Raw genomic sequence first — 24541 nt, 5'->3', positions numbered from 1 at the left:
TTGGAGAGACGAGAGTTTGACAAGAAAGTTTGACTGAACAAGTTTGCCGTGTTTTATGACCAAGGGAGGGCGAGACAGCATGTGCGTGCATGAGTCTCACATATGTGTGTGTGTGTGTGTGTGTGTGTGTGTGTGTGTGTGTGTGTGTGTGTGTGTGTGTGTGTGTGTGTGTTTAGAAGTCTATAGCCGTCACTACACAGTTATGTTCTTTTTATTTGTTCATTCATTCCTCCACCATCCATCCATCCATCCATCCATCCATCCATCCATCCACCCACTCATCCATCCATCCATCCATCCCTCCCATCCATCCATCCATCCATCCCTCCCATCATCCCCTGGGGCTCCACGGCTGCCCGATCAGACAGTCCAGTTCCACGTCTCAAGGGGTGAGGCGGAGAGGAGGGGGGGGGAGGCGCTGTGCGGTCACAACGGATTTGCCCCCCTTAAAAAATGCCCCCTGACCATCTGTAACTTTTAACCCTCTTTCCTTCAAAGTTCCTAGCACATGGAGATGGTGACGTTGATGCCCAGGTTGCCGTTCTCAGCGAACAGCTGTGCGATGGACGTGTCGAACACCAGGCAGTCGCTGTTCATGATGGCCGTGGCGATGCCCTCGTGGATGGAGCGCGGCGTGGCCTCCCAGGTCAGGCGGCGCCGGTGCCCATTGAGCTCCAGCCGGTAGGCGAAGTTCTCCGCCTGCTTGCGGGTGCCGATAAGCTGCACGATGGCGAAGAACTGCTGGTGGCCGTCGTACTTCTCCTGCTTCTCCAGCACCAGCATGAAGTGGAAGCCGAAACACGACTGCATCATCACCCAGTCCACGGCGCCCGGCAGGTTGATGTCCGTGGCTAGGAACACAATGTCCTCCCCCTGGACAGAGACACACGCACGTCAAACAGGGTCAGCCTTCATTCATTAGGGCTACAATTCACTTGGGAATGGTTTAAAAAAATTGCTTATTTCTACACTGTTGAAAACGGTAACAACTAGTTATTTTGTAGAATGAGCCAACACTAGGCTTGGGCAATATATTGATATTATATCGACATTGATATATGAGACTAGATATCAATAAGTGTTGTCTTTTTACTGGTTTCGACCCTTGTGTTGTCCTTCCAGGTCAATGGTAACGTAAAGTATTTTTCGGACTTTTCATTACCACCACCTTTCTACCACTAGTTTTACACTACTTTTTGGAATTTATGGTCAATAACCCTCATTTATATAGAATTGTACCTAATATTGGAGGTTAAAAAACAGTAATTAGGAATTATTTCGACAGAGGAATGAAAGTGATCAATTGTTGCAAATAGCGTTGTCAGGAATCCAATCTATTTTTTGTGGTTTCAGATATAGACATTTTTTTAAAGGGGTCAAATTTGACCTGAGGACAACAGGAGGGTTAAAGGCTGCATTACAGTTAATTGATGTCAAATTTACCAGACTGTTATCATCATCATCATCTTTATCTTAGTCATTATTACATTATTATACCTTAGACATCTGAAACCTCATTGTGTAAATATTCTGCAAAAGAAGCACTAACAGTCAACCCAATGATAACCTCGCAATATTGATATTGGTGTATTTGGTCAAAAATACGGTGATATTTGACTTTCTCCATGTTGCAGAGTTCTAGTTCTAGAAATAAGCATCAATTAAAATACTTTTTTCCTAAACCATTTATCATCTAGCACTGACCCATACAGCTTATTAATAAACATTGGCAAATGTGGGGCTGTCTTAGGGGTGAGTGGGAAACTGATGGAAAACACTGGGATGTCTGGGGAGTCCCATATTTTGGATACTGGGCAACAGAATATTACGTGCAGAATAATGACGTTGGTAATGGGGAAGGGGTCATTAAAAAAGGGTACTCCAGTGATTTTAGTAGTGGACGTTCATAAGACACCCACTCAAAAAAGAACGGTCAGAATTACAGCAACAGGAGCCGAGTTGCACTGACATTTAGTCATTTTATCTTTTTTTAAACTTTAAATGCCTGCAAAATGCCTGCAAAATGCCAGCATCTCATAAAGTCCTCACTTCAAGGTTGTAGTTACACTTTTCTTGTCTCCACGCCTGATGGCATAATCACCCTTGTTTTCACTGTGCGGACAAAAGCTCCTTCAGACCCTCAGACGTCCTCCCTATGACAACTAAACTGACTGGACGCATAAACTGTTATTGAGAACTGTAAACGACGGCAGAAGCATTTTGTAGCGCCTGAGTTTGGACATACTGAAAAGGGAAACCACAAACCATTCGCTCAATTGATCAAAAACATCAACATAATTTGGAATATGATCAGATGTATTTTTGGGACACCAGTCTCTAGGACTGCCTGAACAGAATAGCTGTCCCAGTATGGCAGCTAGGAGACCGGTCCTGTTTCTAACCACGCACATGAACAAATGGAGATTCTTCCAGTGTCCCAACAGCCGTCTCCCCCCCCACCCCCACCCCCACACGTAGTTTATAAAAAGAAGCCGAGGAGACGGTTCAATGTCTGACCTGCAGTGTGGTGATGGACTTGTGCTGGTGCATCAGATGAGGCATGACAGCGTCCAGGGAGCCCTGCCACTTGCAGGAGGCGCCGGGGCAGGGGCAGGAGTACGGCCGGAACTCGCACAGCTCTTCGTGCTCCGTCTTGTCGGTGTGAGGCAGCGTGACTTCGCAGCCCGATGACGCGTACTTGCAGGGGAAGAGGACCGAGTTGGCCACCTTCTCCATGGCCAGGTTCCTGATGGAGCCCAGGGGCCCTCGGCAGGTGGGGCAGCAGGTGAGCTTGGGCCGGCAGTTGGAGCATACCTGGGGAGAGACACATGAAAACCAGTTAGTGTTCATCCTCCACGAGATCGGAAGAGGACATTCTGAAACGTCCCATGGGCCCAAACACCCACGGTTTGGTTTTCATAGCCGCGGCATGGTAAAATCAACAGAGGAAACACTGCTAAAGCAATATTTTAGGTGAGACAGTCAAATATAGCGATTAACAAAATAGTTTCAACTAAAATGGTTACTATTTATTAGTTGAGAACACCATGACAAAGTTATATTAAAATATAAACGGATGTTTTGTGAATATTTATAATAGGATTATCTCCTGTTTTAAAGTTGCGTCCAAATACTTTCAAACTTCTGTCATGATGTATGCAGCCCTTTAAAAATGATAATTTGTACATTTTATATATTTGTGCATAGCAGAGACACACTGCTAGTAGCTGTAGCACATGCAGGTTCTAACTGAGCTTGAATGCAGTCCAATAGACAATGGTCTTCAAAAACCACGGTAACACAGGAAACTGTTAAGGGTATTTTGACTATTATCACTATCAACACTAACAAGGCATGACTTGTTCAACAGGGAAACTAGTCCAATAATATAACTCTCTCCTCATGAGGGAATGTTGATAAATTTACACCAAGGTGTCCAAACTTGTGGCCCACGGGCAGAGTTTGGCCCGTGATCACTTTGTTTTGGCCAGCCATGGCATTTGACCTGCTCGTGCTTATTCTCCTCTTCATTTAAAAGTGCTGTCAAATCCTTAACGTAAATGAGTATGACATGTATATTTTCTGCAGCGGTAGCGTACTTAATCTGAAATTTAAGTCATTGTAAAGCTCAGTGCTGGTTAATTAAATTACATAAGTTTTATTCATGAAGATTTACACGATTTATAGTATTCTCCATCATCAACGTTCATTTTTGGCCCGTGGCCTTCCATCCAGATACATTTTAGCCCTTCATATGAAAGCATTTGGGCACTTCTGCTTTACACATTCAACTTTACGCGGTGTGTACAACACAGTGAGACACTCGACGCCCTAGGACTGTAAAATGTACTGCGTGCAACAACCGGCTCGGCTTACTTCCCAGGCTGGTCAGTACATACCAGGTGTCCAGACTGGCACTGCAGGATGGGGGGTAGGACATAGTCGAAACAGACAGGGCACTCAAACAGGCTGGCCAGGTCGCTGTTGGAGGCAGTGGTGCCTGACAGGGTGGGCACTCGCTGGGAGGGGGGGCACTTGGAGGTTCCTGTGGGCAGCGCGGTGGCAGTCTGACGACTCATTTCTGATAAAGGGAGAGGGCCATGATAAAAGTGTTCTGACATGATAAAGAGACTGACAACATGGGGCTGGCAATCTGTGAAATGACATCAAATCTTATTTGTAATTCCATGCAAAAAAAATAAATAATGTCTTTATACCTTCTTTTTTTTACCTTGGTGAATAAATATTGCATTGTAGAAATATTTACTAGCTCATTCTAGTTGAAACCATTTCTGGTGTCAATTTGGTTTTTGTTTTGTCATCAGGTGAATAAGCTTTCATCATCATCATCATCATCATCATCGTCGCCATCATCATCATCATCATCATCATCATCATCAGGTGAGAGATTGCCATTTCAATGTGGCCCTCAAAGAAATCTTGTGCAGCATGAAATAGACCTTTCCTCCTCCTGGTTTGCCTTACCAGTTACACTATTCGGCTTACATGATGACGTGCAGGTGCTTGCTAAGCTAATCTAACCTCGTCAGTGGCACTCGCTTCGCTTCGCAGCTCTCAGCAATAGCAGCAGAGCCACATTCCACTGTGTGTGGGCCATATACTGCATGTTTATCCATTAACATTAATGCACACACACATTTCTGAATCCAGCATCCACTCTGTGTGATCAAATGTGCATTGTGACAGTGTTACTACGTACTGTATGTCATAGATTCCGTAAGGGTATACATGTCAAATCAAATATACAACACCAAACAGCTTTACTGCCTTACAGAAGCATCCAGTGTGGTTACCCACTCGTCTCCAACTCTGTAGACTAGTCATCCTACACCTCCTTAATTGTCTAACTGCTGTACAACAGCGCTTTAAACCAACTGGACTGGACTTCTGGGAGTTTAGACACTGGTAACTGCAGGCATTTGGATTTCATTTGGAGCATCTGGACTCTTAAGGGGGTATATATCATCTTTCTATACTACTATACTGTTTGAGGAATGAGCACAGAACATGTCAGTATCCTTTCTGGCTGTCAGTGTCTTTATGGTCTGAGCCTACCATGTGCAACATGACTATAATTGTCACATCAATAAGTCAGAGCTTATATATATATAATATATCTTATATTATATATATATATATATATATATATATATATATATATATATATATATATATTTATATATATAAAAAGAACCACCAGACACTAAAGTGAATTCAGATGTGGTGTGTAGAGCTGCTGTTTCCTATTGTGCTGAGCAGTTGCCTTGGTAACAGGTTTGTGGTTAAGTATGGGATGGCCTGTGAAGCAGAGAAAGGAGAGGGTAGAGAGGAGGACAGTAAAAATGATGGGCAGTATGTGTTCAGGGGGAGGAAGGAAAGTTACTGGCGACAAAGGAAGCGGGGGAGGAAGAGATGATAAAAGGGGGGGGGGGGGGGTGGGGGGGGGTGGATGAGACAGCAAAGTTTAGAATCATGCAGGGCAAGTACATCAGGAAATAAGCTATAAAAAAAATTAAAAACTTAATAGGAACTTGAAAAATAAACAAGGATGTGTTAAGAGGACACTGGAGGAGGATTGGAAAATGTGCAAATAAGCAAAGAGTGAACACAGCAGTGTGGGTGTGGAGATGAAAAAGGGAGGGAGGGACAGGAGGATAAAGGGGATGCTCAGGTCTTTTCTGAGCAGTACGGGGTTTGGGTGGGATGACTGTGCATGCCACCCCCCCACCCCCCCAATAATCCGCTACCTGGCATAGTTCATTCTTTTTATAGCCCTAACCACAGACAGATGCAGCACACTGAGACCCAGAACAGAGAGGACAAAATGTGGAGAGAAGAGGGGATAGTGTGTGGGAGGTAAAAGACAAAAAGAAGAGAATCAGCAACAATATGTACACAGACAGTACAACAGCTGGGAAATTAACAGCCACCAGCAAAATCCTGCCAAAGCGTAAGTAATGTTGGCTCAATTTGCCTAACCTAGTGGCTAATTTAACAATTTCTAGGTTGAATAAAAAAAAAAACCCTGCAGGAGTCTGGGAACATCATAGGTGGTCTTTGCACGTGTTTCAAGATCGTTGTGGTTAATGCAGCATTAAAGTCCTACTTTTTTTCCCCCTTTCTCTGACCTCTTTTTGATGATGTTGACTACTTCTAAAATTAGAACTTAACCATTACAAAAAATATTTCTAGTAATAGATTTGTCGCGCCTACCAAGGAGGCATTTTTAAATTGGGATTTTCTGTTGACGTCTGACCACTCCCAGAACGTTTTTGGTTGGTGAATACCAAATGTGATGCTTTTATCTACGTCATCACTACTTGCATACGGTTCCCTTTCACGTCTAGCTTGGTAGCTGGCAGACCGCTTCTGTAAGTGCATCTGTTGGGGGGTAAAGCCTCCACATAGACAGACACACACAGAGACAGACACACACACACACACACACACACACACAGACAAAGACAAAGGACCTACAAAAAACTGGACCTAACGAGGGACAGCATTAGCTAGCTGTAACTGTGTCTGCCGGCTTGTAAACACATCTGCTGTGGTGGAGATAATGCCTTAGCAGCTATTTATAGAACTTGTTAGCTAGCTAGCTAGCATGCTAGAAGCAGCCCTAAGAGCAGTGGGACCAAATTAGCCCAGGACATTCAGCTAGACCAAGGCCACAGGCAGCTAGCACGCAAGATTGAAATAACCAACACAGAGCAGCTTGGTGCAGGCAGTCACTAACTAGACAAATGCAGTTTGAAGACAATGCGATTCACCCTTAAAATGCTAAATTATTATACTGGGGGGAGGGGGGTACTACTTGGGATCTTAACTATACACATTGCTGTAATTTGTTGCCTTTCTCTTTAAGTAGTCGTCTCTTTGAGCTGCAGTTGCCTTAGTCTTTCTTTGCATGTCTCTCTTCTCTCGGCTCATGCTCTATTCTTTCCATGTGTTCTTTCTCTGTCTCTTCCGCTTCACTTCTTTCCACTTAATAACATTGTGAAATAAACAAATAAATAAAAATCCAAGGCAAACTTCTCTTTGGGAGGGAAAGCTCTGAAAACAGCATCAGATTGCTGAGGTTTGTGTGCTGGATCCACATTTACGACATGCTGTTTTGTAACATGGGCTAACAAGGCGTAGCACCGTACATCTCACAAACAGAGAAGGTCATTTCACAGTTTTTTAATTGGTTTGAAACTTTGGTCTTTTGACTGCCGCTTCTTGGTAATGTTACCATTATCTGTCTGATAAATGTTTTAGACACACTGCTGTTTGCGCTTGTCTTTCAAGTTCCAGTGATTTCTTTGAATGGGTTCCACATGTGGATGTATATGTGTTAGCCAGGAGATCCATTCATGTTCTCAGGCAGTGCTTCCGGGAAGTCATTCCGCACACGACTCCGCACTGGTGCAGCTGTTGGCTGAATCTTATGATACTATGCGGTTCTTGCCGCTGGAATGTTTCCACATTATAAGTTCTGAATTTGCAGGGATTGATTTAAAAAAAAGAAAAAAAAGAAAAAAAGCATGCAAACAAATAATGCCCACAGCACTGAAATTCAGGCCCAGAGTAATCCTGAATATTTCTAAATATAGTATATATTTATAAAAAAAAAATAACTTCAACTGACCCATAGCATGCACTTAAATGTGTTGTGTATGTCCGTGTGTGTGTGTGTGTATGTATATATATATATATATATATTTTTTTTTTTAGAAAATGTTGCTAAATACTTGCTATGTGTTGAGAAAAAAAAAATAAAAAAATAAAAAAAACTAACTAAAACAGGACTAGGCCTTTTTGTAAGAGTGGAGGCTTACCACCAGCGGTGTGTGTCTGCGTATAAACACTGCAGTGCCATCTTGTGACATGTGCAACTGCTTGAGATGAGTGGACCTCAGAGAAAAATGATACATTCCCTCTTTAAATTGGTGAAAGTAGCCTAGAAACGATACATGGTTTATAGTTAATACAACTTGAAAAAAAGCGCTGCTCAGTCAGCAGAATGCCTGTATGGCTAAACCCACTTTACTGAAATAGAACACCACTGGACCAGGAGGCCAGGAAAGGGGGCAAGTGTTGTAGTCTCTCAGAGTTGAGAAACGTCTGCCCTGCCACACCCAGTCCTTGTAGTAGTGAATTAATGTGTCGTTTTAATGTATTGTAATTCAACTATGAGGGTTTCATCTGTTTAGGAGGTTATATATATATATATATAATATAATATCAACTTGAAGTCTGACGACATCGTTAGTCACTGCTTATCACTGGTGCACAGCAATGACTGAAAAAACCAGCTCAGTTGTGATTGATGTGATTAACGCGTTGCTTCTGATTGGCTGAGCTATGGACACACTTTTGGGATTTGGGCACGCCACCAACAGCTGAACTGGTGATAATATAATGGCTGTAAGAACAATATAGACAAGTCCCATTCACTTTAATGAAACATTAAATAGTTGTGTTAGCGGTATAACATTACATTTAACATTACTGCTAACCCTAAATCTTGCCTGGCTAAATTACCTACAATAGCTAGTTGGCAGCACGTAAAGCTACATCAAGTAGCAACAGGCCCAGCTAAAGAGAGCCAGTTGGGGGGTGGGGGGGGGGGGATAAACATAGTATCACATTTTCAGTTGGCATATTAGGAGCTAAGAAGTGACCATAACAATAAAATGGGTGGAAAGATCATTGAACTGTTGGAACATTGAAATGGTGATTGTTGTAAGTTGTCATGGTGACAATATGCATCAGTGTGGCCGTAAAGACACAGCTCGGAAAACGTCCTATGGAGCAGTGGGGAGTAAAGAGGACAGTTAGAGCCAGGGTCTAATGGAATGCGATATAACAATAACAGAGAAAGGATGGAGCATAAACTATTCTGTGAGTGTTAATACAGCATCTTCTAACAAAAAGGCAAATTGGAAAAGCTGGTAGCAGACACAAACATGTTGCACACCTCTCTCTGTGTTGGAGAAAGAGTAACTGGTGCTACATGTTGCCCAAATGGAGCAAACCTTGTCACAAATTTGTCAACAGAAAAGACTGCCAGATCCATTTTCATCAAATACAACAGTAGATGGACGGGGAGACAGATGAAGAGGGTGGAAAAGAACACCAACAGAAACAAATACCAACCTTCGTCCATAAGATTTCCAAATAAGGCTTTCGTCTTCTCTTGAAATGTTGGGACCTCTGAAAAAGGGGAAACACAAAAAAAAAAACACAGAAGGTAAACAACACGACTTTGGGGACAGAGCTAGAAAGTACTGTGTGAGAAACATACCAACTAATCACTCCACAACAGTACACCTGCAACAAGCATGAAGTAACAGCGGGTAAAACACAGTACTCTGGTCAGTGAATGAAGATGCTAGTTTACCACAGAGGGACGGCCTGGTTCTGTTGTTTCTGACAGTGGGTCTTGCACATGCACGAGTCAGTTCACATATGAAGCAGATCAGAGTTACACAATGACACAGTCTAATGTTTAGGGTAACCATCTCAGCTGTGCCATCAGGCTGGAAGAGCCCAGTAAAAGGCACTGCCCATCTTGTGCCCTTCCACAGACTGAGCAATGCTCATTCAAGACATTTAAGGTCCTTACTGCGCTGCTAATGCAATGTACATCAGACTAGACTATTGAAGTCATTCCTAATGGGCTGTCTGTTGGCTCCACACTGGTTTCCCAGTCTGATAATTCATATTTTACACAGCAGATGAAGCTCCTATGCGGCTGATGCATCACTTTCCAGAAGTGATTGTACAGCTGGCTGAACTCTGTTTCCTAGGCCAATGTTAATGCGATTTTAACTAACCTACTATCAGAATTAAGAAGTTAATAAAAATATTCTCCAAAATCGTGGCCCTCATGGGCATTTTCAGATGTTTTCTGGTGGAGCAGAATTTTAAAATCCTTAAAAAAAAACTAGTTTGCGGTTTCTTTTCCATGGATCTGACACCTGATGGGCTATGCGTCTTTTGGAATTTTGTAAATTGAATAATTAGCCGTTGGAATATCCGCGACCACGAGTAACTACAATGGGACGTTATAAAAAGAGACGCGGTTGCCCAACTCTAGATGATATGCTCACTTTAGACCACAAAGCTGCCATCCGCCCAAGAAGATATCATCCAGTCCTTGGTGTATTGCATATCTGTCATTTAAATTTAAACTTTACAAAGCAGTGTTAATTAGCTATGTTTTAACAAAATACCCATCACTACTTTTGCAGCCACTGAAACCACAGCATAGCAACACAGTAGCTAGGGGTGCACAATTCAGAAAATGTCACTATTCAATAATCGATTATTCAGACTCACGAATTGATTCAGAAACGATTTTCAATAAAAAAAACGATTCAGAGTATGAAGATGTAATTGTGTGATAGTATAAACGCCATTACAAAAACGAAAAAACTAAAACACAAAACAATCTGTATAGCTTGAATCAGTAGAACTTTAATCCATTCATTAATATGAATCAATTTTTTAGCACACCCCTAATAGTAACGTTGTATACAAGCTGCAGGGAAACTGTTCTCCACTTATACAATCATAAACAGAGTCATTATTTTAGGTGAAAAATGTGCCTACACTGATCCTACAACCGTGACAGAGCCCTGAAATACCAGCATTGGCACAAGAGATGACTTCTGAAGTGGTAAACACAATCATAATACTTCTAAATTCACAATCTGGCCCTGGTTTCAAATGCACACGCAGTGCACAGTATAAAATCCCTTTTACAAGGTTTCGACATTTGACCCAATTAAAAACAACGTGTCAGTGTGTACACCATAAACAGAAAGATCACCAGCTTCCTCTCGCCACTTGTAACACTGTTTCTTAAAACAACACAGCAGGCAAACCTAGCAGACAGAAAGTGTATATTCTAAACAGCGTGGACCTGCATGTCTTCTTTAGTCCATTTGTTGTTGGAAAAACAGAAAACAGAAGCAAAATAGTCAAATCATGTGATGGAGGCAGTAATGCAGGTAAGGTGGAGCCAATGTAAACAATACCCAATTTATAAACTATGCTTATTTTACATAATGACGGGACATCCTCATAGAAAGATGTAGAGTTACCAATTTAGGAACATTAAAAAAGAGGTATCTTTGCCATGTACATGGATTAATCAAACTTCAACAACGGCAGTGGTTCCAATATGAACACAATGGCTTTAAGTTTAGTACAATATTTTTACACATAGCAGACATAGTGTACCATGTGAGCATGAAGGCAATAAATCCAGTTTGAGCTAAAAGCTATAGTGCAACACTATTTTATATTAACAAAATTACTATGGCTGCACGATTAATCACAATCTCACTGTGATTACACAACCGTGCAATTTAAGTAAACAAAAGGTGTGGTGTGTGTGTGTGTGTGCGTGACTGTGTGTGTGTGTGTGTGTGTGTATTACTGTTAGAGATGGTCAGATACCATTTTTTGCTTCCCGATACAGATTCTGACACCTGAACTTGTGTATCGGCCAATGCCAATTATTGATCAGATACCAGTGTGTCACATATTTTATTAGGTTTTAACTGCTGTATAGTACTATCCCTGAATGGATGTGATAGGATTTCATTGTCCGTCTGGCTCAGGTTAAACTCTTTGTGAAACATGAACAGACACACACAATAAATGCCACAAGACTCTTTTATTAACCAGTCGGTTTGTTTGTATCCAGTCAGTTATAACGGAAAAAGAACATAAACTACTTTAATGTGGATTTTCTTCAGGGCTTTATTACACGGTATGGGATGGGTGCATTTAACTCCAGTACATCCCGATACCAGCGTTTAGGCAGTATCGGAGGCGACATCACTAACTGCAGTCTCCATGTTGAAACCCTTCACTTTACCGACAGTATTATCAACAGACTAAGCCACAGGGTCTTAAGAAGCTTGTTGTTTTATTCAACGTTAACTCACTTGACATCGTCTTTGCCATATCTTTTCCCCTCTTGCTTTCCCCTCGCACAGCCGCTACGTTAAGTCCGACACCGCTCACCGGCGGCGGCCCTCTCGTAGCTTGCTTCGCCACTCAACGCACCTGCCGTTCTCGCTCTCACTAAATGTAAATGTAAATGTGCTGTATTTATATAGCGCTTTTCCAGTCTTAACAACTGCTCAAAGCGCTTTTACATCTACAGGAGACATTCACCATTCACACACATTCATACACTGTGGCCGGGGCTGCCGTACAAGGTGCCACCTGCTCATCAGATAAACATTCATACACATTCACACTCCGATGCGCAGCACCGGGGGCAACTCGGGGTTCAGTGTCTTGCCCAAGGACACTTCGACAATGACTGCAGGGGCAGGGATCGAACCACCAACCTTCCAATTGGCAGGCAACCGCTCTACCACTGAGCCACAGCCGCCCCAAAAACTAATGCCTGGATTTATGCTTCTGTATGAATCTACATAAAATCTGCCCTCTGAATTATGTTATGGATGTATGAAGCTAACAGCATCCACTAAAAATATGGTGAATCGTGTCGGGTTTTAGGCAGTAGCGGGCGTGTTGCGTAAGTCACGCAAAGTGTGTGTGTGTGTGTGGGTGTGTGGTGTGGGGGTGGGGGGGGGGGGGGGGGGCATGCAAACTTTATTTTATAGTAAAGTTTGTACAAATTATACTTTGTAACTTAATTACTAGTTATTATATATCACATATCCTAAATGTCAATGTTTATAAAGGAAATACAAAAAATATTTTAATAAGAATTTGTATTTCTCATTTGTTGCATTTCTTTTATTTAGCCTGTTGAGCAAAGCACAACATCCATTTTGAAAAGATTGCTTTCTGTCATTTAGTTCTATAAAAAAAAAAAAGTTATTTAAAAAATACAAAAAGTATTGCACATTTTGTTTACATTCCTTTTTATGCTCGTTGAAGTTTTTATGTTGAAGTGTAGACTTCCACATAGTTGTCAACGCTGTCGTGGTAGTCAACACCGACATTACTCCGTTGATGACCTACGGCTTCAGCTGTGCGTTTAAACAAACATGTCAATGGGCAAGCCCCATTAGCCTTCAGACCAGAGCGGCGACGCTACACGTTTAAGACGTTTCATTACAGGTTAATACACAGCATTCAAAAAATATTGTAATAAAAGATGACTTTATAGTGAAGATTTCTGAGTTTCTGCCGTCACAACAGAGGTATTAAATAACAGAAAAATAAACAAAGTGTTATTTCAAACATAGGTATCAGCCAAGAATTTCACAAATCAGTGCATCCCTAAAAATCTGCTTTAGGTTTCTATCCCTCAAATGCAGCTGGGAGCTGATTTGCGTTTCCTGGGATGATAAAGACGTATGCATAGTTGGGTTTGGCGGCAATACGGTATACCGTATTCAGTTTTGATTAAAAAAACAAAACAAAATGCACTATGATGGAATAAATAATGGAAACGCATTGAATGAGAAGGTGTGTCCACACTTTTGGCCTGTACTCTGCGTGTGTGTGTTTTGGTGTGTGTGTGTGTGTGTGTGTGTGTGTGTGTGTGTGTGTGTGTGTGTGTGTGTGTGTGTGTATAATAATACTTTAATAAATAAATGTAGTAGGCTACAGTCTCTGCAGTTCCCCCCTTGGTTACACTAATGCTCCTTGACAGAAATGTGACGGTATACTACTCCTATATACAATGTGTGTGTGTATATTTATATATAAAATAAAACAATCTAAAGGCTACTTTGCCTGGCCATATGCAAACCTCACTTTTTTAAAATTTGGACACAGAGTTGCTGATCAAATATATAACCAATTACTAGGGCCTGATGATTAATGAAAAATGTATCGACATCAAAATGTTGAAGCTGTTAATCAAGGTATTTTTCCCATGATGATAATTTATTTCTATTGATGGGCCTACGTTCTCCTTAAAAAACAACAACATTCTACTGCCTGTGCCATGTCCAACACTCCACACCCACACACCCACCCCCACCCACACACACTTTACTGACAGCCAGCGTTTGACTCAGGCTAATTAATAAGCTAGTAACGATCATTTACCGGTGTTGATGTTTTGTGCATTGTCGGAAACATGCGGCCACTTTCCAGAAACCGCTTCCGGGACTGACAAGTCCACAGCGGCCTGCGCCGTGTATGTCCGAGCCTGTCTCCAGCGCCTCCACCTGCAGGTGGTCAGCTATATGTCGGCCTGGTTTACTCCGACGGCCGATTTAACTCGCCGGTCTTCATCAACACAGTTTCATGTGTCGTGTAGCTCTCCACAAGCAGAAAAAAGGAGGAGCTTAAAACACAACTTGCTGGTTCAAGGTTAGGACTAAACAATCAATTAGCAGTTAATAAATAGATTGTATACCCCATTTACATTTTTTTTGAAAAAGGCGTTTTTTAAAAACAATTGTCAAATCACAAAAGAATATAATTCTTGTTCATTTATTGTTTGAGGTAAAATGTGAAAGAAATTGTGAAAAAATTGCCTTGCAGGTCAATTTAAGGTGTGCGCGTCTACATTTTCAGCCTGTGCCCCCATTATCTTTTAGCTGGGGCTACAATACTCCTTGGAAAAAAAAGTAAGTCTGGAGCCTTGTACAGTGCACAGCTGTTTGGGTGTCTATCTTTTGTTTTGTGCATTTGAAGAGTTTCTCCATAGTGAGCAGCGATGGATGACATAGTGAGGCGGTCTTTCAGGGTTTACAGTGCATGCATTAGCCTAGCGGCTAGCAGGCTTTTCCTCTGCTTTTAGCCAATCCCTGACAGAACATCATGGTGAATTTCAGCCTGCATGCACGCGTGTTCAGATCAGTTAATATCGGTAGCAAGGAGGGGAGAGAAAGACCGCAAAAAGCAGTAAAGACTTTGAGACTGAGCTAAAAATGGAAAACTGCAACACGTGTATTTTGATTTAATTTATTTATAATAAAAAAAAAAAAAAAAAAGGATTTTTTAAGACAACATAAAAATATCTTTAACTATGGAGAAATGGTAAAGGAGTGCATGCATTATTATTATTATTATTATTATTATTATTATTATTAGTGACAATGCCCAGCCTTTGGTATGAGATTTTATAATGCAGGGAGGGAATATTTCACCCCAGGTGCCACTACTATTACCACACACAAAGGGGAAGACATCAGGCCATATAAGAAATGTTGACATAGAGAGGGATCAGCCTGACAAATGTCCATGTGTGATCTCATGGATCCGATTTGTGATTGTTTTAACCTAAGATTTTTTCCCGAGCAAACATTAAGCTCGGGTCAGCCTGAAAGAGCACTTTCAGTTTTCCTTTGAGGAGGTTTTTTTGGGACTGAAAGAAATATTTACAGAGCAAATTTAGATATGGTTCATGGCACTTTGTTTTCCTTCTCATCATCTCAGTTTAATAAATTTGCATTTTACCAAAAAACTTTAGGCCTAGCAAAACAGCCTGAAAGACCTTTTGTTAAGGTCCTCCCCGAAAACATAAAACAAAGAACATTGCAGGCTGCATTGTTACAATAAAAAATTTTGTATTTTACTTTAGTATTTGTATGTATCAAATTGTTGGATCTCAGCAGGGGCGGCGGGTTGACTTATTGGACCTCTTGCACTCTAAGTTGTATTCCCCTGTTCTATAATATTGAAAAACAAAAAAACTAACGTGAATCCCAAAATTCAAAACCTAATACCAACACAATGAACAAATATCTAAACACTGAATATTTGGGTCCAGTAAGGCTGCAACTAATGATTATTTTCAGTGACTACGTTTACATGCACATAATATTCCGGTTTTTGCCCTATTTCCGAAAGGGATGATATTCCAACTAAGATGTTTACATGGATAATGAAAGTGAAAATTCCACCAATATGCCCGTTCACATGTAGCCATGCAAAACATGTTTTCCAGCAGTGGCGGACTTGTTGGGCCGTGCAAACACAGCCTCCCTCTTTCATTCCTCCAACCAGTTTCTTGAAAAGGTCGACGTAGCAATGTGTGTGCATAGCCAAAAACCTGATGACATCAAAGTATTTGATCATGTTTAAAAGGAGCCGTGTTTTTCCTCCTTATCAGGTGTACAGCCCTGCAAACTGTTGGCTGGTTGCTTTGTGTACAGCAACCATAGCAACGCACAGAGCTGACCGTGAGCAGTAAACAGGCAAGCGGCTGTAAACGTGGTGTGAACTGCGGTAAAAACCCAGATTGAGATGCATATTCCGAATAGGCTGTACACACCCAGGCTAAAGTTGATTAAAAAATAAATAAATAAATAAAATCTCTTGGAAATGGATCTTAATGCCCTAATTAAAAACAATTAGGAAACTCCAACCTTTTAAAAAAGGACACCAATTTTCTTTGTGAATGAATAATTATTGTAAAAAAAATAAATTAATGTTCTTCCTTAAAATACAGGGGGCATATATATACAAAACCCTATGTTAAATTCCCATAAAGGCAGGCACATTTTTACTTTTAAAGGCCAGTTATTTCATGGATCCAGGATACTATGCATCCTGATAAAGTTCCCTTGGCCTTTGGAATTAAAATAACCCCCCACATCATTACATACCCTTCATCATACATTGAGATAGGCAGGGGGAACTTTCCATAAGATCATCTCTCAATGCAAATAAAACCAGCCAATAAACTAACTGAAATTACACCATTCCAATATCTAGCTATGGTGAGGGTGTGTCATAGTGTGGGGTTAGTTTAATTCCAAAGGCCAAGGGAACTTTATCAGGATGCATAATATGCTGGATCCATGAAATAACTGGCCTTTAAAAATAAAACTGTGCCTGCCTCTATGGGAATTTAACATATTGGTATGCATACTTATGCCCCCTGTATTTTAAAAGAAGAACATTTATTTATGTACAATACATTATTCATTCACAAAGAAAATTGGAGTCTTTAAAAAGGTTGGAGTTTCCTAAATTCTTTGAATTAAAAGGCATTAAGATCAATTTTCAAAAGATTTTTTTTTTATTCTTCTTTTTAAAATCAACTTCAGCATGGGTGTGTAAACTTTCTCAAGCCACTGTACATGTCCAAAGAATGCCTCTAAAACCCGAATGATACCGGAATATCCCGTGTCTTAATCAGAAAAAGGCCTTACTCAGAATACCAAACTGACCTGTATCAAATTCGGAATATTGTCATATTCAGAATAATAGTGGAATATTGGTGTGCATGTAAACATACTCAATGTCGATTAATCGCTTGTCAACTATTTGTTCGGTCTATAAAATGTCAAAAAATGGTGAAAGATTTGGTCACCGTTTCCTGAAGTCCAAGATATGTCCTTGAATGGTATTCAGATATGTTTTCATACTGTCATGCAGGAGTGCAGAAACTAGAAAATATTCACATTTAAACAGCTGAAAGCAATAGCTTTTCTTTCTTAAAAAATTACAAACCGATTTATCAACAATCAAAATAGTTGGTGACTGCCAGCTCTAGTCACAAGTCTATCAACCGGTTGGAAAATGTCCTCACCGTGGTGTCCCTAGCATAAAGCAAGCATAATTCTTAAGTTAAAAAAAAACAAAAAAACAAGACGCATATTGACATCCAGACGCCTTCAGTAGACCCCTTCAACACTACACACAGATGAACTGATACAAAAAAGGGCAAACATTTCCTTAGACAGCCAATTCTATACTGAGGCCAAGAATAGTGAGAAATAAAACAGAAAAGAAAGACAAAAGGGAGAAAAAAAACAATAGCAAGGAAGGAAGGATGGGTAGCATACAACTGAGGGAAAAGATAAGCTACAGTAAAAGGATATGGAAGAAGACAGGAGACAGATGAAGAAAACAAGAAGGGCTTCAACACAAAAATGCCATTCTTTGTGCTCAACTTAACACACACACACACACGCACGCACGCTTAAAGAGTCTTCTGTGCTCACAAGACACAAGCTATTCAACACACATTATGTCACTAAACACACAGGACGTACACACTTTTGTTAGCCAAGCTCCCTGAACATAAAGTACCAAGTTATCAACCTAACACGGCCAGAGCTACATATTAAGCTAATGAGGAGAAATGGGTGTAATGTGTAAAAGGTTTCCAGAAGAATGTGCGCTTTCATGTGCATTACATTTATAAGAGCTCATTCACCTTTGGTCCTGTGCATGCTCCTTGTGGCTACACACGAGAAGAGTCGGAACAAGGAATTCCAGGGCGGAGCTTGCAGTGCTACGCTAGCCGGCTTTGGTTTCACTTGGACCAGAGACATAGGAGTAGAGCCCTCACACAGCCCGTCAACACCATACTTCTCTGGTCTTTTCCATGGAAACCACACTGTTTTGTGGTGAGTTTTGGCCAGCGGCAACAGAGGATCACATCTGTGTCCAGACAAGGACAAACAGTAGCTCAATACCCAGAAAAGTAATAGCCCATGAGGGGATTGGACCGGAGGACACCAGAGTGTCTATGTCCATAGAATCCAACAAAACTACAAACAAACAAAAAAAACCTCTTAAGTCTTAACTTAAGTCCCCTAGTCACTGGAACACCAAGCAAAACCGGCGTTCAGCAGACCTGGCTATCCAGCCAAACTCAATGCCAAAATAAAAAAATAAAAACCGCCACAGTGCCTTTGCTGCAGCACAGAGAAACTCACGGATTTGCTTTCTGTTAAACTGAAAGCCTTGCACATTTAGCCAACGGTCTGTTAGCAGTTTGTCAGTGTGGTGGACCTGCCACTCCCTGGCTCCTCCCAATCAGCCACTAGGACCTTAAGGCAACATGAGCGTTGAGCCAAGTCACTGCAGATGTAACACTGGATGAATTCTCCTTTTTTTAAAGTTCCACCTTTTTATTTCCTTGTGCCAGATCTTCAGGGACCAGTGCTGCTTTAAAAAGGTATATCCTCTTCCAAAACAATTTCCCAAACTTGCCGGTTTGCAGCACAATTCCCACAACAAAAGGAGGGCTGAATTGTACCAAAAAAAACAAAGAAATCTTGTATGGTTTTAAAGAGTTGGTGGAAGAATAATCCTTTGCTGATTGGAAAACAAAGCCCTGCTCTCTCTGGCTTGCCCAGTGGAAGAGGAGAGGGTTGCAGCTCGAGAAAAGAAAAGGAGGGAAAGTCCCGAACACAGTAACTCTCCCTCTGACTTTTTCTCCTCTGCGTTTTTTTTTTTTTTAATATTTAAGCCATGTTCTTTGTGTCCCCTGGAGTGTGGTAGGTGTCACTGCTGCTGGGTGTGTTTCTGTGCAAGACGGAGAGAAGCTAAGCCGGCATCCAATGTCAGTCCAAACAGAGCATGCTCACTCACACCCTTCCCCTCTTGGCAGCTCTCTAACCAAACACATAACCCCTTCTTCTCCACAACACATCATTTCTTTTTCACACAGACTATGACTCAATTCTTACAAATTGTGTTTGCCCTTCATGTCGTCATGCCCCCCCCCCCATGGCTTCATGTTAGTATCACTCCATTTTCCTCTTTCTGCCCCATACTTTCTTGCATGCTTCCCCTGCCCCGAGCCTGCATATTTTGCCTTCCCTTTTCCTCGATAGCCATTCTTGCTCTTGTTTTTTTTTTTTTTTCCCCTCTTTTGCCCCTCCCTCCGCCCGGCTCTGTGGTTGTGCAAGTCTCAAATTTCAGCCTCGTCTGGCTGGAGGCTGCACCACCAGCTGCCCTCATTGACACCATACCTCACTGCCTTTTCTTTTCATTCTATCCTTCTATTGACTTCTCCTCTCAGTTTGCCACCATGTAATAGGAGTATGTATCACATTCAATAACTTCACACAGTGGAATTTGAAAAATGTGCTAAAACTCTGGGAAGGTGGTGCGTTACCACCAAGAGCAGACATGTGCAAAATTACAGATTTGATCAAAAGATTTTCAGCTCAAACCAACGGGACGTATGGATCAGATCTATCCCATTTTTAGTACCTGAGAAATGACAAATTATTAAAACAAACTTCAAGACACCAAGACCTTAAGAAAAACAATCCATGCTGTGATTTGGTATTAAAAAAAAAAAAAAACTTTTGACATTGGGAGATTTCTGCAAGAATTGGATGGTGAGCAATTTGGTTCTAAAAACTTCTTAGCAACCCCCTTATCCATTTACCCGGGGAAGCCATGTATCCTCATGAGGCTGGGATTATCCTAGAGGTCACAACAGGTCAGTTTATACAGTGACAAAAGGTTTCCAAAAATGCTCTCATTAAATTGAAATACCTACTTTGACTAACAGCGTAATATACTTACACTGCTTGAGAAAAACTGCATGGCTATTACCCAGACTGCATGGGATTAGCCTAAAGCGGGCCTGTCTGTAAAGGAGCCACTAACGGGTAACCCATGAAATAGGCTTGGGCGAGCTCTATTTTCAGATCAACCAACAAAAACCTAGTCTAAAGTCAATAACGCAGCATTTCATTGTTATTTTAACATGTGACAATCAACCGAACATACTAACACTCTAAACAAATATCCAGGCAACATTTAGGGTCAGTCAATGAGAGCTAAAAAATAGGCAGCGCCTCGCTACCACGACGGCAGCCATGCGCTCCACCACACTTCCGTACAAGGTGCCACCACTCACACACATTTAAACTCCAAAAGGTGCAGCATTAGGGGCAACTTGTTCAGTGGCTTGAACAAAAACACAATAAAAAAAATTTAAAAAAAAATGCAGATACCAATAGTTTGGGAAATGCCTAGTACCGGCTGATGTCAGCCCGCCAATATATCGGTCAGGCTCTAATTCGTACACGCCCAAAACACACCTGCGCCATGTGCTTCTTGCTTAGATCGTTAAAATAGGGCCCCAGATGTCAGGTGCATTAAAAAAAAAAGAGCGGGCAAACTCCTTTGTAATTAACGTTAAGGATTTCAAATTCACTAGTGCTGAAGAACGTGGCTCAGCGGGCAGGGCGCAGATTCTAGATATTATAGTTTTGATAGGAAGATAAAAATCGCTTTAAAATATGAATAGGAAAACCCAATCACACATTGATCTAATCGCCACTCAGCACAAGCCGGCTAGAGGTCGGGGGGGGGGGGAAAATGATACTGCTTAGCAATATTTTCCGTGTCAATAGTGTCTCGATACACAGACCCCAAGTATCTTAAGTAAACTTTTATTATATACTGTATGTGTTGGTCAGTTTATCTGCTTGACACTCCCATTTTGCAACAATAAAATTAAAGTGAGATGAGCAAACAGAAATGTATCGTTTTAGATAAAACAGATGACAAAATTTTCCTTTTGAGATATAATTTGAAATTGGGAAAAACTTCTAAAGTTGGGAAAAAAGGTAATACGTTGCAATGTATCTCAGAATATTGCAATATGTTTAAAATTGCAATAATATCAAATCGTGATATAGGTATCGTGAGGCCTCTGGTGAGTGATCCACCCCTAAAGCCTACCACGGAACCTTTTGTCCTTATATCTTGAGTGAGAGGTCACATGACCTGCTACAGCCCCTGAAAAAGTTTGGTCGGGACTGCTGGCAGCTCGTTCACTCTCCTGCACACACTCCGGCTCCCTTCCACCCACCCACACACTCCCACACCCAAAACTGATCTAGCCAGGAAAAGAAGCCTAAGTGAAACCAAAACATCACTGTGAGCCAGAATCTGTCAGCAGGAGATAAAGCGATAGCTAGCTTGTGACATACAGAAAGACTCTTGCCCTGTTCAAACATAGCAATCAAATACATCTTGGGTGCTTCAATCATAAACAGTCAAACAATTCATGGTCTACAACACTGTCATTAAAAGGTGCCCATTTTGAAACCACCACACAGTTGCACTACCTCGTTCAAAAAGTGCAAAGTAGTGAATTAAAGTCCTTCACTCCTCTTTGACAAAAAAAACAACAACTTTGTAGCATTAAGTTGGGCTTGAATGTCAATCTCTGCTTATCCTAATAATCATTATGGAGCTGCAACATTATTTCCATTAAGTACATCGTTGCAAAAATAAAAAAAGGAGGTTATAAAAAGAAAGCTCCCAAAGTTTTTTTTAAAAAGTTTTTTTTTTTAAGCACCCCTAAAAAACAAATGTGAGATGATAAGCCAAAGTATTTGTTTAAAAAAGATTGGGAGAGCTACCAACATTTCATCAGGCTTGGGGCACTTAGAAAAGACAGGCTAAACCTTTTGGGGGGGAAACCGAGGCCCGGAAAAATTTTTCACTACTTTCCTCAGAACAAAACTGTGGGGTTTAAACATATTTCAAAGTCTGGATATTTGCAAGGTTTTTCTTTTTTCCAACTCAAAATTTTCAAATAGGGGGCCCCAAAGGGAAAATTGGCAACATCGTTTAGCTAAGAGGAATGGCCCGCGTTCTGTCACGCTTTGTTGTTTTATCCTCATAGCGCACCCAGAGAGAGAGAGAGAAAAGAGAGAGGGAGAGAGAGGGGAGAGAGAGAGAGAAGAGAGAGGAGAGGAAGCGAGAGAGGAGGAAAATAGGCCCCCAGATTCCAAAAACCCAAAACCAAATTTTTTTTGACAAATATAATTCTTGCCAGATTTTGTTGACCCAAAACAAACAAAAATTTGGGAGCCCAAAAAAAGGTTATTATAGTTTGGGATTTTTTTTTAGTTTTTTTTCATTTTGATTGTTTTTTAAAACGTTTGGGGTTTATTATTTTTTTGGGGGTGGGCTGTTTTCTTTCGGTACGCAAAAAGCCCCAATATTCTGAGGCGGCCGCCGTGCTTGGTTTATGCGGAAAAAACTGTAACCCATAGTATCAATAGGGGAAAATCGCGGTTTTTGGGGAACACCCAGCTCACGAGACTGAATTGTGAATATGAATTATTGAGGTTGAACAAGACAAGATTTTAACACTAATTTAAAAGAAAACTTCAATGAATGAGATGCAAGAGAAACATTTGTCCTTTAGCCATTCAAAAGTCACAAAATGAAAAACTTCTCCCCTGTATAACTAACGATTGCCATTTCTTATTCCATATACGGTGGAGAAATCTCATTGTGTAAACATTTTGTGAAAGCACCAATAGTCAACACACACAATATCGTTGCGGTATCGATAGGAGGTATTTGCTCAAAAATATTGTGATATTTGATTTTCTCCATAAAGCCCAGCCCTACCATCTAGACTTGTTCAATTTAAAGAGAAGACAGGAGGAACACTGCTGCACTCCCTCTGCTTTACTCTTTTTTTTTTTCTATCATTACACTACATCTGTTCCCATTATCATTAGACAATTCAAAATTTAGAAATCCAGCAGCACAAAAAAAATTGGCTCAAAGAGAACCTGCTGTGACACACACACTGTGTGCTATAAAACTGCACTAGTGACACTAGCCAATGCCAAATGTGTGTTATTAAAGGGGCAGGGCAGCGGATACAACAATGAGCCATCTGGACCATGCAGCAGTTCATCACCAGGGACACAAACACTTCATCACCTACAGCCAGGGGTTCACAAAGGGGAAGAGAGTGGATAGACAGGGAAACTAATTATTTACATCTTCACACTTTGGCAATGCAAGTGTCACGCTAATAAAGCATTACTAAATTGAAATCAAAGGGAGTAAGAGACAAGTGCGATGTTTAAAGCTCGCCTTGGCGGGGAGGCTGTAAAACACGCTAGGAAAGAGTTGAGCACAAGCCGATATTACCATATGAAATGACTGCTGCTGTTACTCCCACTGACAGCCCGGCTTGTACCAATAGTGTGCTCCATTTACCTCGGGACTGGGAAGCCGGAGCTGGGAATGACGTCACACCAGAGTTGAATGCGTTCCATTTACAAGTCAAATTTTTAATTTTCATTGGCTCTAGCGAGGTTAGACATTGTTATCATAACCAGTTGACAAATAGGGATAGCTCAGCTTTTTTGACCCCCCCCCCAATCCATTGTTTTTAAAGATTAAATGTCTGCCTGTCATATACACATCATTTATACACACACACACACACACACACAACCACACGTATTTGATACACTGCTAATTTTGCAGGTTTTCCTACTTACAAAGCATATAGAAGTCTGTAATTTTTAATCATAGGTACTATGAGACAGAATCTAAAACAAAAATCCAGAAAATCACATTGTATGATTTTTAAAAATTATTAATTTGCATTTTAATGCATGACATAAGTATTTGATCACCTACCAACCAGTAAGAATCCGGGCTCTCACAGACATGTTAGTCCTCCTGTTCTCCACTCATTACCTGATTAACTGCACCTGTTTGAACTCGTTACCTGTATAAAAGACACCTGTCCACACACTCAAATAGACTCCAACCTCTCCACAATGGCCAAGACCAGGGAGCTGTGTAAGGACATCCGGTATTAAATTGTAGACCTGCACAAGGCTGGGATGGGCTACAGGACAATGGGCATGCAGCTTGGTGAGAAGGCAACAACTGTTGGCGCAATTATGAGAAAATGGAAGAAGTTCAAGATGATGGTCAATCTCCCTCGATCTGGGGCTCCATGCAAGATCTCGCCTCGTGGGGCATCAATGATCACAAGGAAGGTGAGGGATCTGCCCAGAACTACACGGCAGGACCTGGTCATTGA

The 24541-nt window shown here is 41.2% G+C and overlaps 1 protein-coding gene across 2 annotated transcripts in view; it reads right to left on the bottom strand.

Moving 5' to 3' along the window:
• Positions 1-480: 480 nt before the first annotated feature.
• siah1 (siah E3 ubiquitin protein ligase 1) overlaps positions 481-24541 on the bottom strand; it is a 46001-nt gene continuing 21940 nt past the window's right edge. The window contains exons 1-5 of one of the 2 annotated variants that reach the window (XM_032524161.1): positions 18131-18385; positions 9166-9222; positions 3900-4081; positions 2518-2814; positions 481-873 (exon numbers count right to left, since the gene is read on the bottom strand). In XM_032524161.1, the coding sequence (XP_032380052.1) occupies positions 502-873; positions 2518-2814; positions 3900-4081; positions 9166-9222; positions 18131-18248 (1026 nt within the window). In that variant the 5' untranslated portion in view covers positions 18249-18385 and the 3' untranslated portion in view covers positions 481-501. Of the gene's footprint in view, positions 874-2517; positions 2815-3899; positions 4082-9165; positions 9223-18130; positions 18386-24541 lie in introns of those variants that run through there. The other variant, XM_032524162.1, reaches the window with a different exon arrangement.

Source organism: Etheostoma spectabile, chromosome 8, assembly GCF_008692095.1.
Source record: "Etheostoma spectabile isolate EspeVRDwgs_2016 chromosome 8, UIUC_Espe_1.0, whole genome shotgun sequence".
Taxonomy (NCBI): domain Eukaryota; kingdom Metazoa; phylum Chordata; class Actinopteri; order Perciformes; family Percidae; genus Etheostoma; species Etheostoma spectabile.
Note: the sequence above shows the minus strand (reverse complement) of the source record. Positions and strands in the feature narration are given on the sequence as shown.